This window comes from Harpia harpyja, chromosome 9 (genome assembly GCF_026419915.1).
Source record: "Harpia harpyja isolate bHarHar1 chromosome 9, bHarHar1 primary haplotype, whole genome shotgun sequence".
In the NCBI taxonomy this organism is placed as follows: domain Eukaryota; kingdom Metazoa; phylum Chordata; class Aves; order Accipitriformes; family Accipitridae; genus Harpia; species Harpia harpyja.
In genome coordinates, this window is record NC_068948.1 from 43,395,440 (window position 1) to 43,411,353 (window position 15,914).

The following is a 15,914-nucleotide window of genomic DNA, read 5'->3' on the forward strand; positions in this document are numbered from 1 at the left end:
AGTAAAAGCATTTAAGAGGACTCACTGCATGACTTCTGTCTGCCAATACACTCTCACATCTACTTTTCTTTGAACGCAGCTGAAAAAATTCCTTCCAACACTTGCCTCTCCCTTGCTGATGCTTAGTCTACCAAACAGACTCCGTTCTGCACAAACACCTTCACCGAGTTTGCTTCCATAGCATGTCACCTGCATTTGGTTGGCATCCTGCAGCGCCCAGCTCAGCCCCATCATGAGATCCCAGAGCACTTACTGCTGGTGCGTTGGCCCACGGTGCCCGGCCAAGCGCTCCCAGCCCACTGTGCACACCCCTTGGCTGCGCCATATCCACCAAGCAAAGGCATGAGCACAGCCTTGCCCACCACTCCTCAAGCTGCGGGCTGCCAGCCCTCCTTCAGTTCACCAGGCAACAGACCGTGACCACTTCTATTACGCCAACAGCAGGGCGTGTCACTAGAGACCCCAACACACCGCTTCCGTGCAACAGCTCCGTTGTGCTACAAGACATCGGGCGCTAGCGCGCCTTTGCTGCCGCCGTTACGGAAGGAGAGGCCATTATTTAATGACAGCATCATCAGGCAGGGAACTGACAAAGAATGGCTGTGGTCACCCATTGATCTGCCAGCATACACTTCTGCATTTGAACATCCAGGTGTTTTGACTGAGTGAGTTTACACTTCAACAAAAGGCAATCCTGTTAAATTAGTTAACTGGAACTGTTCCAACCTGCTCTTCCTTCTCTGCTGTTGATGCACCTTTGTTTACTGCCCTGACACAACCAGCTCAAGCTAAAAGAAACCTCTACCTCCCCAGGCCCCAGCAAAGCCCACAGGCCTCCCTGCAGCATGTGCTGCTCTGCAGCTACTAGCCCCGATCCCACAGCCTCTTCCCTGACCTCCTCACAAGTCAGCATTTTCTGGTGCCAATAAATATTACAGAGGGTGCACAGCCTACTCCAGCGCCATACACCTGCCTGTGACACCACAAACCATATCCAACCCGCAATCGCACGCTGTCAAGAAGAAAGGCTTGGGAAAAACGTCTGCTTGAAGAGTGGCTGGCTGGAACAGAGAGAAGCCAACGGGAGGCTTAAGACCAATACCAAGTTTTTCAGCCGTAAGGAACTGATTGCTGGAGCTTTTACGCAATTGTTCTTCCTGTAAGCTTTACATCACAAATACACACTAACACCTCCCTCATCTTCTTTACTGATTAACTGCAAGCAAACAAGGTGTTTCAAGCTGCATCTATGAATGAAAAGTTGCACAATCCACCAAGGCATAAAACTGCAATCAGGCACTCATAGGTTATAAAAGAGTAACAACTAAAGCAAGCTGAGGTTACCAAAGATAGGAAAGATAATAACAAAGCAAGTCACCCACTTTTCTTGAAAATGTTTTATTTGTTTCTAAAGAGGCTGAAAACAAAAGCAATTCCATATTTCAGAATACCAAATACTATCCATAGCACAGAACGAAGAAAGAGTTTTCAGAGAAAACCATTGCACTAGACCCGGATCTACTCAGCTACTCAGGATATTGCAACAAGGCTAGTGAGCAGACCCGAGGATGGCAAACCACCCTTCCACTGTGGCTGGTTCCACTGAACGCTGGCTGCTGCAGCTTTTGCCCCCACTCAGACTCCTTACCGATTTGTGCAACGTGCTCTTCCCCACAGTCGGACAGGGGCTGGTTATCATTGGCACAGTCGCTGGCACTCGCAGGCACCAAAAACAAACAGAGGGAAGGACCCAGCAGGTCACCTCCCGAGCCGGTTCCTCCAGGGCAGGCCCGAGGCACACTGGCAGGCAGTTTTGCATTAATGTTGCATTTGTTTTGGGATAAAACAGGCTGCGAGTACCAAGTACAGGCAACCTGGTGTTACTATAATCACTTAGAAAATATAAACAGAATTAAAAGTTGCAGAGATCCCCACAGCCTTGGCTGCAGAAGCGCCAGGGATGTTATACCCGTGGTCAATGCTGCAACCTGGAGCAGAGGCCCAGCTCCAGCCCTGGGCACAGAAGGATGCAGTGCTGCTGTATCCAGCGCGCTGCAACTGCTTACACCAAGGGGCAAGTTTGGCCACTGGAAGACCGGTGACTTACAGTCACCTTCAGGCTGTTACTGAAGAACTAATCCCCAAACTGAATACATCGATTTCCTTACGGCTACCTATCCCAGCTTAAGGAAGTCCTTATCAGTGACAGCAAGAGAAACTGGTTTCAAAAAGCAGATTACTGCAAGACACATTTATGATTTACACAAAAATCCAGCCGTTAAAAACAATTGTCTTTACCAAAATTCCACAGGGGAAAACTTGTATTTCAGTTCTCATGAAGAGAAAAACTACAGAGCTATTCACAGCAGAAACAGTGCACTCCAGTCTACCGTAAAATAAAAATGAACTTGTTGGTGATTGTGTTGCTGATTTTGCCTAGAAAAGGCTGCTACAAAAAGATCATCAATATTCACACTTATTTCAGCCATACAAGTTTGGAACTTGCTACTGAAATAATTGCGTGTTTGATGAGTTATGAAAGCAGTAATGGGCTTGCTTTTGCTGAGTGTTGAGCTCAAGTAAGATTCCACAAGAATCCTCTAGACTTTGGGCTGGCTTGTTTATTACTTACAGTCTGCCTCACTGCTAAAGGTCTTTAATCTGTTGCTGCCCTCACACTTTTCAGCCTAATTAAATTGCTGGTTTTTTAACTGAGCTGACAACAGGCACTGACACCTTTGCCATCTGTCTAGTTGTCATGAAGCTGCCATCTCCAAGAACTTCCAAGGTGGGACTGGGAAAATAAGGCAAATACAGGAGAACTTGGAAGTCTCAGAAACAATATGAAATCAGAGTTCATTTGCTACAGCACAGAGCAGGAATAAATTTGGTTGAGAGAAGAATTTTTTTCCCCCCGAGACTGCACTAGCCCAGAACAACTGGTCACAAACTACTGCGATGCTCATATTGGCTTGTACAGCAAAGTAGTCACATATTTCTTCTTGTAACGATGCGTAGCACTAAGCACCATCACTCCATCCTACAGGAGATGGAAAACAAGTGAGCATATTACATGGTTATCTAAAAGCTGCAAGTGTGAAGAACGTGCCCTGGTCTCTCACCTTGATAGAAAGTGCGTAGAGGTGGTTCAGCATGACATGGTTGGGTTCAGGGAGCAAAGCAGGATCGCACTGGAAAAAAGAGAAAGCGACACAGTGTGAAAATAACGGAACTCACAGTTTACTCATCACAGCTGATGAGTGATGAACACCGTCTGTAACTAGCCATATCCTCAAATACATCACACCGCTTCTTACACAGAGTTCATCAACAAACGTAGGCAAAGTTTCAGAACAATCCAAGATCCCTCCAGGGTGAAACCCTCTGCATCCTCACTGCAACCATAAAACAGACCTCAATTATTTCTTATGTGCTTCTGACATTTTAGTAGTGTTGCAGTGGGAAGATTAGGGTTTCTGGGAGTAAAACAGCAATCTAGTTTTCTTTTCAATTTTGAAGAGAGTCAAGTAGAAAAATAAATTTACTTCAGATGGATCCACCTGGACGTATACAATAAGGAATTTATGAACATGGCAACTATTCTGAGTTTTTTCCTTGCCTGTCCCCTGTCTGTACCCAGGTTTTTCCCCATCTGTTCACAACCTCAAGGCCATTATTCAGCAAAACAAACTAATGTACTCACAGAAATGCCTGTGTCCTTATTCAGGATGACCTGCAACAGGTGGGGGGGAAGAATAGGTGGCGATTTAAAGCGCTCCTCTGCCTTACAAACATAGGGCTCCTGGTGGTACGGTCCTGGAGGTGAACTTGACAACTCTGCCAGAGAGATGTTAAATATTTATTCTTAAATAGTCTGTAAGAGTATCTGCTCTTTATAGGTACCTTTTTACCACTACTCTAAGTTGCTTTTCACATCCAAAAACATATGGCCAAAAGAAATCAATGGCATGTAGCACAAGAACTGCAGCAGCTGATGCAGTGCCAGAGGATCAGTCACTGCCCAAGAAGTGATTTAAGATGTCCAAAGTCTGTCTGACTCGAGACTAGCTGTGAAGATGTGGGAGGCCAAGGGCCCTACTGCACTCCAGAACTTCACTGCCCAGCACTTCTCCAGCAAACACTTAATGGTAAACATTGCTCTACAATGTTACCTCCAAGGGAAGCGCTAAAAACATGGTACACACGTGTAAAAAGCATGTATTAATCCCGTACAGGGACAGAGTAATAGAAAGGGCTCTTCAGAGTGTAAAGCAATATAATGAAAAGTCATTACATCTTGTGGCGGGGAAGCATTTACTAGAATCTCCTCCTGGCTTCTTGCAGCATCCAAGTCTCACAAATCACACCCTTTCTCCAAAAAGGCTTTCTCCAGGGGAAAGTAGCATAGAGCAAAAACCAACCAAATGCACCTTCTGTCTCAGATTCAAAGGACAGGTCTTCTGAAGGAGGATTTAAGGTACTATTTCAACCATGGTCCCCATCCCTACAAAGGTCTATAAAGAACACGTGGCAAGGCTGACCTCAGAGATGACTCAAGCTAAATCTTATCTCTCTTCTGTTACACTAGAATATGAAACTTAAGGCAAAAATATAATTTTTATACTATTCTAAGATTCAGATCATTTATACTAAGGTGAGAGGATACAACATATTCCTGAGCCTGTATTAGCACTAAGATGCATTTAAATTCTACCTCTTAATGCGCAACTTCTGACCTCCTCAACCCATCTCCTTAGCAGAGAAAGACTGTATTAGGAGCAGCGTAGGCTGTCAACATTGGCTTGATGTTGTAAGGTAGAGACTGATCCACCACTGAGTGCGCCCAAACCAGCCATTTCACATCGCACAGGCAAACAAACAGCTATTAAGCACCCATGACTTCCTCCTAATCAGATCTACAGTAACCTGTGTTGCTCTGTCAGAGGCTTCCTCCTTTATGCATTCCACATTATTCCTTTGTGCACCTGTGACTCCTGCACACGTCCACAGGGCCTGACAAATGTGTAGATTAATCTATACTGGAGCTTTAACTCCAGATGAAAAGGAAGATGGAATTTTTAACAGCTCTAAAAAGTGTAATATAAAATTACCAGTAAGCTCATACCAGACATGTCTGAACATTTCTGGGAGTCCACCATCAAAGCATCAAATACTTCAAAGTCAGTTTTCTTCACCTGTATGATATTGTTGACGGTACCTAGCTGGCTGGTTACTACTGGCTGGGAAGAAACAAGGTACAAAAGTCAGAATAAAAAAGCTTGCAGGACTATTAGATTCTCAAAACTACACAATCAGCATTACCAAGAATGAGATATGTTGCTTTTAAAATATGCTAGTACCACATATGAAAAGAGCTCACTATTGCTCAGTTAGTTTAAGAGCAAGAACAGGATTTAGGACTGAGGGGGATGCATGTCAGTTGAACCTGCTAGGTCCACAGCATTCGATAAATTCTTGAGCTATACATAAGGCTAGGATCAGGTTTGGGCTAAAGTTAACAGTGACGACACAAGGAGCTAACCTTTACTTCTAGCTTCTACAGAGGCTTCAGAGCCAGGCTGAGATCTGCATGGTCTGATGTAGGACACGAGTACGCTTGGTATTGCTGGTTACTACCAAAGCTGAGACTGGAGACTGAAGCAGAGGTTTCAAAGAGCTAAATTTACTGCAAGGTGAATTCTGTGAGGTTCTGCAAGGTTTGCCAAGACAACAAGAAGACTGGAACCAGCAGCTGTGAATGATTAGTTCTGAGGCAGGTAGGGATTGCTAGGCAGGCTAAGGTTAAAGCTCATTTTATAGCAGCGGAGGACGAAAAGGCCTGGTAGATTTTGGCACAGTTACTGGACTACGAAAAGATCCAGAGCAGCAATAAGAACATTCTGGCACAGATAGCAAGTACAGCACAGAGAGATTTGGGCTGTCAGCAATGCTACAGTGCTTTAAAAGACAGTTTGGCACTAGACAAGAAAAGCTCACCATATCTTATAAACCAATACCCAAGAGATCTTGTGACCCGTTTGTTACAAAAATCTCCTGTCCTTTGAGACTGTCAGTCTGATGCTGCCACCTAGGCCAGCTGGGAGCAGAAATATCTTTATCGCCAGCTTAAACAGTCATTTTCTGTTGTTAACCAATACCTTCTCTCTGAAAAGGCCAGCTATTGGTAGAAAAACCAGCCAGTTTCTCATCTTCCAATGCCTCAATGAATAAATACAGTGAATCAAAGAAAACAATACCTCTGAAGGATCGTGCGTCCACTGCCCATCCACAAAGAACTTGTATTGGTGCTCTCCTTCTGGCAGGTCCAGAATTGCCACAAAGTTATTGTGGCTGGAATTTAAGACAAACAAATCAGCCCTGAAATATTCTGAAAAGTGCATCGATCTCTAAACTGTGACAAACACTGTAACACAGAATATAAGCCTCCTTAACGTGCAAAAACTCAAAAAGGCAGTGCCACATTTAAGAGAATCTCTGATGCAATCTAAAGGTAAAGAATCAAATTAAGGTTAATGTTAATGATAATTTCCTCTGTGACAGTAAGCCCCTACACATTCAAAATTAGTATCCTCAAGTAATTGGCACTGAGCTTTTGTAAAGTCATCTGCACATCTTCACATTACTTGTTAGTACGCGAGACCTTATTTTATCTGCAATACTCCTGTTGATGGAACAAGATCAGCTTACTTGTATTTCCTTGCCTTTCAGTATTTGCCATCATAAATTGCATTTCACAAATGCCTATGAAATAAATGAACAATGACTAGAAGATGAAAGCAGCAACTCAATACTTCTGAGTTACTTTGGGTCTGAATAGCTGCTGCTTTGTAATTTTGATACTCCTGTGCTGTGAACTTCCTGATTCTTCAGAAGTCTTTACCAGCATCTCAAAGAAGCTGAGAAACAGTTGATGCTATGTGAACAACTCAAACAGGCCACACAATGCCAGTAGCTCTCTTTACTACTTCTTCTCAGATAAGGAGCACAAGCATACCACCACAAAGCTGGATTTGAAATTTCAGTTTGGAATAACGAACTCTTCTGCCTGAGCATATTTGATTCAGTAACATGATTTTATCCAGCCTCTAAGGAGGTCCAAATATCTCCTTTCCCAGAATACCTAATCTGACAAGAGGCAAACCTGTCTTCTTTTTTTTTTTTTTTTTTTTTTTTTTGGTAAAGAGACATTTTTGTCCTTCTTCCAGGTTCATTTCACCATTTCCCGTCTCCCAGGCTTTCTACTTAAGAGTATGACGGTAATACTGATGTTCCACTGGCCTTTTTTCCAGCTCCTGTCTTGATAATTTATTCCACGTTGTTCATGCACAGAACAATCCTCCCATACCATTTTATCAGGCCACTATGCTCCTCCCTCAAGTCTCCTAAGAAATTAAGACACTTCTGCAACAATGACAATGCAGGTAGTCACTCACTGAGATAAGAAACACCAGAGATTAGCAGGAGACGAATCTTTCATGAATATGTCATCATTGACAGACAACAGGTCTCAGATCAACAGCTAAATTCAGACTCTCCGCCACCCATTAAGTTTTAAATTTTTGAGAAAACATTGGTTTAAATAAAATACTTACTCAGGTACTGAATTAAGCAGAGCTCCAGAGCTCTCTGGAAGGAAAAAGCACTTGGTACTTTAACACAGATTTGTTCTCTCGTTCATGTAGTTTACCAGCAGGTATCGCAGGTTCAGTTTCCTAAGCAGAATCTGGACCCTTTGAGCTGGGCAAAAGCCAATGATATGCCAAGAAAGTACATGTGCCATCAAAGACACTATGCTTAAAACCAACTTCACCTTACATACCCCAGCTCCACCCCAGGTAGCAGACTGCACAACAAGGATTGTTTCAGGTCATTCACGCATGGTGCCTAGTGAACAAATCACTCCAAAATTGACACACAGCTCAACTTTCATCCTATGCCATCCAAGAATCAAAAAGTCAGACTCTCATCAAGAGCTTGAGAAGAGAAGCAGGACAGTAGTAAATCCAAGCACAATACCAATCTATCAGCTGACCACCTTTCTCACTGCACTAAGCATTCCCAGCCCATGGGGAATATCACCGATACAGCAGCAGCAGTTTATTACCTCCTTGTCAGAGGAATTTTACTCCAGTTGTTGAAGGACCCAGATAAATAAACTTCTTTCCCTCCTCCAGTCCAGCGAAAGACTGTTGGTCGAGCTTGAGTGGGAGTTTTATCATTCACTTCCAGATCTTGCTGCCAAGCTAGGAATTCTTCTTTCTCCAATGGAGCCTACAAGCACAATGTCTTAATCAAAAGGATTCTTTCCTGGCAGACTTAGACAACCTGTATTTTACTGACAGCATTTTTGCGCTCAGGCACGATTCTCTAAGGTACAAGTCTACAAGTAGTTTTTGTCAGATGGAGATTAGAAACGGCATTTCTAGATAGTGTTCACAAATTCATTTGCACAAATTCTGCAAAGATGTTAAAGCCTTCCAAATTTGCAGAAAGAGTAGAAGGCAAAATAATCCCCCGCCCTCCAGCCTAAATTAGGTTAAAAAGAAATGACTTGAGCTCACAAGAGTTTTCAAAATACACAGATAAAAGAGGGAGAAAAATAATTAAGAAGAAATACACTTAAGCACAAATACCATAGGCACAAAATTTGTAGTTGGCAGAAAGATTATGAGTTGTCTATAGGAAACAGCTCTGTCCAGCAGTCAAAATCTAAGCGTAATTTTCTGTTAGATATTCTTAGGAAACACGATACACAGCAAGGCATTTCTAACAATCCATCTAATACTGAGCAAAAATCCAGTTAACTGATCTTTTAATATGGAAAATAACAGACAGGTAAAACGTCACTGGTGACTGCAAGAGCATTAAGGATCTGAGGGAAGCTGGGGCACTGTACCTAGAACTGGGGAAGAGCTTTGAGCCAGCTACATTTTAGTTTTTCTACAATTAATTCTTGCTGCAAACCATGACATTACGCTCATTATATCTGCTTGAATACCAATGCAATATCTCTCCTTAGTGTAGGAAACAAGGGAGATAGTCAGTTTTGTGTGTAAACTCAGTGACAGAACTACTGAAGGATGTTAAGAGCACCACAACTGGACAGCATTCCCAAGCTAGCAAAGTTAGAAGACGAGAACAAACCAGCAATACCTTCATTTCCTCTGAATGGAACAAGTCTGCATCTTCAGGACTGTCCATTAGAATTTTTGGTCTATCACCCTCTTTTGTACTGATGGCTCCTCCCGAGTTGTCACCTCGGGATGCCTTATGGCCATGACGCTCCAGCCCAGCTCGCTCGCTGCTTGTGTTCCCCATTTTTAATGGCCTAAAAGAGCAGGAAAAGACAGATTAGCACACGTACTTTTGAAGCCAGAATACCAGTAGGCAGGAAAGCAGGCTCATCAGTAGACCTGGGCTCTGTTTCTGAGTTGAAGAGTCTAAGAAACTTGAGTAACCCCAAATGCTAGCATCTTAAAATTATAACATACTCAGAACAAAGACACTAAATGACAACTTTTAGCTACTCTTGATAATGTGCTACAGTTCAATATCCTAGCATCTCTGCAAGACTCAGCCACTCTAAAAGTTGACCAAGCTGGTATCTGTCACTGCAGTACACTGGTATTCTGTCTTCCCAAGCTAAGTGCTTGTTCTTCTCTCTTCTGAATACCCACACATATAATGTTCTACCACATCAATAGAAACATCAGCAGAACTTTCTGTCAGAATGCTTCAAAAACAGCCTACTAGAAATGTGACTTCACTAGGAAATAAAAAGTTAGCTGAGGTGGCAGCCTGCTGAGGATCCTTACAGGGGCCAGCTGTGGCTCTGAAGCGCAAACAGCACAGTCCTGCTGGTGCTCCGCTGAAGACTTCCTCCAGTCTCTGCTTTTCTCTGGGAGAGGCAGGGGCCTGCTATGCAAGAAACGCAACACTTCTTCCCGCTCCCCAGCCCATGTGGCCACATCCACAGGCAGAAGGGATGAGACTGGATGCACATGCCATATCTTATCTGAAAGACTACTTACAGGTGAAGAGCAGCAACTTAGGGGCTGTCAAGGGGACCGTCTGGACCCATACAAACAGGCCCTTGGAACCGTACAAACAGACCCTTCCAGAGCACCCAGCAGGATACAAGTACACGTATGGGATATTGTTCTGTTCCCTGTAAGCTCAGATTATGGACATTGCCCAACATTCAACTGTACAGATCTCAGCTCAGTCACAACCTGAAACCAGTCTCGGCATGCATGGCTTAAGTAAATAAACAACGAAACAGATAATTTAACGACAAAAATTAAGCATAAATGTAAACGTTAAACAGCTACGTGAAATTTCAACAGCTTTGTGCGTTCATCCCGTATCTGCTTTAAATAGGGACTCGCCGATTCTGCGAGACGGACTTCTGAAAAGGCCCCAATGAAATCCAACAGCCCCTCAGGGTCTCATCAGCAGACACACCTGCGTGTCGTACCCGCCGGGCCGCCTCAGGCCCCGAGGCGGGCAGCCGGGCGGTCACCGCCTCCGCCACCCACCTCTCCCCGGCCCGGTTCCCCCGCAAGCGCCCAGCAGGGCGTTACAAAGGCCGCCGGGGCTAGCACCCGCACGGCACCCCCGGACCGCCGGCCATGCCCGGCCGAGGGAACCCACCTCCCACCTTCCGAGCCCACCGCCGTCCCTCCACCGCCGTCCCTCCACCGCCGCCCCGGCGCTTCCGCTTCCGTCCGGCCGTGTGCCCGCGCTGCCGCCCCGGGGAAGAACCCGAGCCGGGCGCGCAGGTTCCGGCGCCGACCCCGGCCCCAGGCAGGCGGCCCGCGGGGCCTGCAGTAGCCCAGGGCCTTTATCAGCCGCTCCCGGGTCCGTGAGGCCCCTGAGGCCAGGCTCGGTGCTGACTGTCCCGCCAGGGCTATCCCATACCCGCTTAATATGACTGCTAAACTGGTGCCGTAGGTATGAGGTCAGCGGGGAAGCGTGATGGCTCTTTACCTGCCTCTCGGAGCTGTTTTCTCCAAACCATCACCGCAAGGAGGTTTTGGATCTGCAGGAGAGTTGCAGATGAGTGAGCACGGGGGCGCGGGAACTAGGCAATAAATGCATTTCCCCTCTTCATGAAACGGGAGCAAGAGCCAGCTGAGTGGATGCTGACCATTGGGTGGTCGAAGCAGGCTGTGAAACCACCAGCACATGGCTCTCTTTCCTCTGAGGAAGCAGAGGTGGAAATTTAAGTCCTTAACTGATAAATGTTTCCCAAATTAAATTACACTCGTATATTTCTCCAACATATTTCTCTAACCATTTCCAATTACACTATCTCATTTTACCCTTTGCTCTTCATCAGCTGTTGCTGTCTTTCTTCCACTTTTCTAACAGGCATAAAGTTGTGAGGATTGCAGGTTCCTGGGTCGGCAGTTCTCTTTACAAGGAAATTGTTGTTTTTTTCTTAACCAATCAAAGCAACCTGCAAACAGACAAAAGGATTCCTACCAAATCGAAGTGTATCCTTCTGGCGTGCTGTCATGTTGTGGAAAGAATTCTGCCAGGATAGACAGATTCACCATGCCTAATCGCGAGTGCACGGCTGGCTCCCACAGTATGTTTTGAAGAACAGCTGCTCCTAGTTTGTCTTTCATGGGTAGAATACCTCGGCACAGGACAGCCTGCCAGAGGGGGTGCGAGGGGAATGTGTGTGGGCAGCTCTTCCCCAGCCCCTGCAGAACAGTTACCCTGCTATAAAATGCAGCTGCTGTTATTCTGATATTTCACACAGCTTAGCACTCCTAAATTCTTTGTCTCCAAACCCGATTGTTTTGTTCTCCCCCGTTCTTTTTTGGCCAGCACCAATGCACATGCCTCTGCGTGTGCTGGTTATGTCTGCAGAACTGTCTGCGGCGTAGGCTGGAGACACATGCTACCATGTCGTGTCTACCACTTGCCTAGTAGGACCATTGTGATGATCTGCACAACAGCCAGCCAGAGGTACCTTCACTTTGGGGCCCATCCTCACTTCTTTGCAATGGTTTTTGTTACTTCTGAGAACCACAGGTAGGCAATAAACTGCAGGATAAGGACTGCTAATAGCTCACGAGGCTGTGGGAAGTAGTCTGTGGGAGGTCCAAGCATTATTTAAAGTTCTGGTATTAAAATGTGATGGTTCCTCCCCACACGGTGATGAACCATCCATCTATGGTGTGCTACATGCCAAAACCTTTGGGAGTTACTGGCCTGCGGACAGGACAGAGGCAACGGACACAGGCATCTCAGCCTCTTGGTGGTTGGGCTTCACTGTTGCTGCTTTCTCCCTCTTTTCCCCTGACTGCTTCCTCTTCAACCCCGATTCTTGTCTTCCCTCACTGTCAGTCGTGACAGGTGGGTGTAGCACAGTCCTAGAACCTGTAACTCTTTTTTTGTGCGGTGCCTGGTCCCTATGAATTATGAGGGCTGGATGACATTACACCATGAACAATGAGTCTTACGTGGGGGGCTTACCACTGCTGCCCACTAAATCATCGCCCTACCTCCTCATGGGCATGTCTGTATGCATGGTTCTCACATGCATGGCAGTATTGTTTTCTCCTATCAGCCTCAGTGGGAGCCCAATTCCCTCACACCTGTTAATGCAGGAGATGTGGGAAGCGAGAGATTAGCTGAAGACATGCCGCAAGGGCCTGGCAGAGCTCATCCACCCACTGATTTTCTGGAACCCTGGCCTTTTGCTCCTCCCTTTAACAGCATCTGTGACTTTTTGCCTCCTTCCATGCTCTGCAACCTGAAGGGCATAAAAACTGCCCCTTTTCCACTCCATCCAGGACCAGCCTCCACATTCCAAAGGAAGACTACAAAATACCTTTTCTACTTCTGCCCCCTTACATACCTGTCTTAACCTTCTTTTTCTTACTGCCAGATGAGGATGTAACAGATGGGGAGCTGGTTCACATTCTTCCATCAAGGTTTCCATGTGTGTCACAAATGAGGTTCCTGGTTAACTTCCCTAGTGAGAATATCAGAGGTGTCACTTGCCATTGAAATAATTTATCACAGTTTTCTAAGCTGTCATATCTCTCAGACAGGGGACACAGCAACAGGCCACTCAGGCTTAGCCCTTGCTAAGCACTCCTGACGTTGGTACCAGAATAATTTGCTCCTTAGCTGTTTAGCTGTGTACATTGCCTTACAATTTTGGGGGATGCCCAAGAATAGTGACTTTAAGCATTTTCACTGAGGAGAGAAAGAATTAGATAAAAATATCCTTCTTGCCTCTGACACTAACTGCCAGCATGACCTTCAAGAAGACTCTTAATCAAAGGAAGGTGATGCTAGGTTGGGTGAATATTACAAAATCTTTTAGGTAAATACAAATTCAGAACTGCAGATTATTTTGTTCTGGTGTCTTGAGGACCCTGCTTGTGTTCACTACCCACACTTCAATAGAACGAATGCTCATCTTAAGTAAACATTAAATTTATACATCAGAAAAACAAATATGAAATTTTGGTATCAGCAATCACACCAATAATGTGAATGCCCTAGGATTTATGGTTGCCTGCTCAGGAAAAAGAAGCGGAATCATGGAAATTGTATGGTGAATCACAACAACAGTTTGAATTGCAAATAGCATGCTGGAGAGTAAAAGGATTGGGGGAAAACGTAACTGAAAAAGTTTGAATAAGAAATTCCCTTGAAAAAAAAGCACAGTCCGCTTTCAGACTGTCCACAACCCGTAAAACAAGATAAAAGTAATTGATTAAATGCTTTAGCAGGTGTCATGACTGTGCTGCACCACCTCATAGGGCAATATGAGGTTTTAAAAGGAGATGCTTGTAAAACACCTGCAGGATATGAAGATCCACATGGTCTGTGTGTTATTTATTGTCACTAGCCACAAGCAAAGGTCAGCTCCTTTTTCCCTTATTCACATCTACCTTCTTTAAGAAACACAAACTAGACCTGGCCTGACTATTAAAACTCACACAGAGCATCTTATTCACAAATTAATTTTAAGGCATTTTGGTTCTTGGCTCATAAGATCATGAGACTCACCAGACTTTGTCAAAGTTCTAACAATCCTGATAGAGCACTTTCAGTGCCGTATAGGCTGAGGGGTCAAGTGAAGTGACGTCTTTACTACTGAGTCATTCTACCCCTGTAGAGACATCACTTACTGTCTGTCTTCATCAGCTGACTCATTTTTAAAGAAAGTAAGGACGAAACAGGATAGATCTGAGGTCAGGAGAGACCTGTGGTAGGGAAATGTATGTCTTTTATTAAATGGGGTGAATAATGGCCTTACAAACCTTTCACGCACAAAAAGTCAAAGCTAAACTTTTGTGCTAGCCCTAAGGAACAGATGGCACTCACCAACCACTTGTGCTCTAGGCCAAAACCTCATTTTCACTGTTTGGATTATCTCCCAGAGTTGGTCAAAAGCAAAAGGCAATTAAGCCCCCACTGAACACTGCTTGAGATATGTGTACACAAGGCTGCCATGGCTCACCTTTTACCACACAGCCTGCTCTGGTGTGCATCCCTTAATTTCAGTGGAGTTTCCCCTTCTTTTACCCCAGAGTATGTGTTGAAAAAAAAAAATGCAGTGGCCTAAAGTCTCAGACTGTACAGTTTAAAGTCCTGATGAATCCACTGATAACCTGGCAAAGTTCTTTTTCCTTGACATGATGCAAGCTTATTTAGCCAAAGAGAAGTCATTGCAAGCAAAGTGGAAGCTGACTCAGCCCTGCAGCTAGATATGACAAAACCAGAAGAGCCAACCTCAGTCATGAGCTGATAGATCAAATTCAGACATGCCATAAATCACATTGTAAAGGACACATGAGCAAGTGCTTCTTGTAGCTTCCGTGCTGTGGAGAGTGAGTTAGGTGGTAGCAGGAGCAGAATTTACCCTAAGTTCAAGACAGGATAAATTTAACTGCAGAAACCTTCTGGTTAAATTTCTTACTATAATTTTCCTTTCTACCTTGGGCTCCCAAGTTTGTTCCTCCATCGTTACATTGGCTGAGTGATCTGTTTCCAAACCCCCGCCTCCTTTTAGGTCACTTCTGAATTTAGCCCATTTTGCCAGGCTGCCAGGGAGTGATGCAGAGGAAGTTGGGCAGCCTCCTTAAAGGCTCACTCACATTTCAGGGACACATGCTATTGCTGTGCATGCAGAACATGCTGTTGCGCTTGGGAAGTGGAAAATTGTGAGAGCACATAAAAATCACTCATAGACCATTGCAACCGTTCTCAACTCCTCTACTCCAACATAACACTGCACACCTTCAGAGACCTACTAATTAAAAATGAGGTTGGAGATGGGAGGATAGTAAGAGGAAAGCAACATTCAAGTAGTGTTTCAGCCTGAAGGTACTGCCTGTGGAAGACCAAGGGCTTAGTCTCAGAAGAGCTGCAGGTTAGGCAGCAGCCATGCAGACTACCCTGCACAGGCAATGTCTCTGACTTTGCCTGGAGGTATCTCCTCCAAAGTCAGGGTAGGTTCCACATCTATTCAACTCTGCGATATGGACTCTTCCCTCCACGAAACAACACATTCTATAAAGGCTCCGGAACAGCTGTCAGGTAACTAGGAGGTGGCTTACCAGCTTGGCCCTGAATCAATCCAGTGAATTTCTTTGTATTTAAATCTTACTCGCCTTGGGGAATCCAGTCCTTCAAATGCATTCTCTTGCACATAGGTGCACACACAACGCACACAAAGTAAAAAGTAACTGGGAAGATGACCCAGTCTCTCCCTTACTGATGCAAATCAGTAACAAAATCCATCTTAACTGGTAGACAAAGTTAGGGTCCAGGTAAAGAAACGAGCCTAGAGAGAGATGCTTGCACACTGTTCCAGCAGGTGCATCTGGACTGATTCTTGAGAGTGATAGACACTGTGG

General features: G+C 44.9%; 1 protein-coding gene and 1 long non-coding RNA gene across 7 annotated transcripts; one reads left to right on the top strand and one right to left on the bottom strand.

Moving 5' to 3' along the window:
* Positions 1-1,382: 1,382 nt before the first annotated feature.
* On the bottom strand, positions 1,383-11,033 carry PRKAB1 (protein kinase AMP-activated non-catalytic subunit beta 1). 6 transcript variants are annotated; one of them, XR_008236483.1, is made up of 9 exons: positions 10,499-10,620; positions 9,175-9,349; positions 8,126-8,292; positions 6,258-6,351; positions 5,126-5,240; positions 3,704-3,837; positions 3,123-3,191; positions 2,060-3,040; positions 1,383-1,988 (listed from the first exon to the last, which is right to left on the bottom strand). XR_008236483.1 is itself a non-coding variant. In XM_052795626.1 (8 exons), the coding sequence occupies exons 2-8, from the start codon at positions 9,337-9,339 to the stop codon at positions 2,963-2,965; spliced, it is 822 nt and encodes a 273-aa protein (XP_052651586.1). In that variant the 5' UTR covers positions 9,340-9,349; positions 11,011-11,033; the 3' UTR covers positions 1,383-2,962. The 6 variants fall into 6 exon arrangements, 5 of the variants coding, with proteins under 5 accessions (XP_052651586.1, XP_052651583.1, XP_052651587.1 ...); XM_052795626.1 differs by lacking the exon at positions 10,499-10,620 and adding an exon at positions 11,011-11,033 and having other exon boundaries at positions 1,383-3,040; XM_052795623.1 differs by lacking the exon at positions 10,499-10,620 and adding an exon at positions 10,675-10,722 and having other exon boundaries at positions 1,383-3,040.
* Positions 10,815-12,106, top strand: LOC128145478 (uncharacterized). Its single transcript, XR_008236484.1, has 2 exons — positions 10,815-10,974; positions 11,395-12,106. It is a non-coding gene; the product is annotated as an uncharacterized LOC128145478 (long non-coding RNA).
* The last annotated feature ends 3,808 nt before the right edge of the window (positions 12,107-15,914 follow it).

What these genes read in the sequence shown, in the direction of transcription:
- PRKAB1 (XM_052795626.1), bottom strand. Translation starts at nt 9,339, where the DNA reads ATGGGGAACACAAGCAGCGAGCGAGCTGGGCTGGAGCGTCATGGCCAT. An exon ending in AAAATTCCTCTGACAAGGAG is followed by an intron (nt 6,352 to 8,125) that starts GTAATAAACTGC and finishes CTTAAATTCCAG; the next exon opens with CCACAATAACTTTGTGGCAA. An exon ending in ATAAGGACACAGGCATTTCT is followed by an intron (nt 3,192 to 3,703) that starts GTGAGTACATTA and finishes TCTTTTTTCCAG; the next exon opens with TGCGATCCTGCTTTGCTCCC.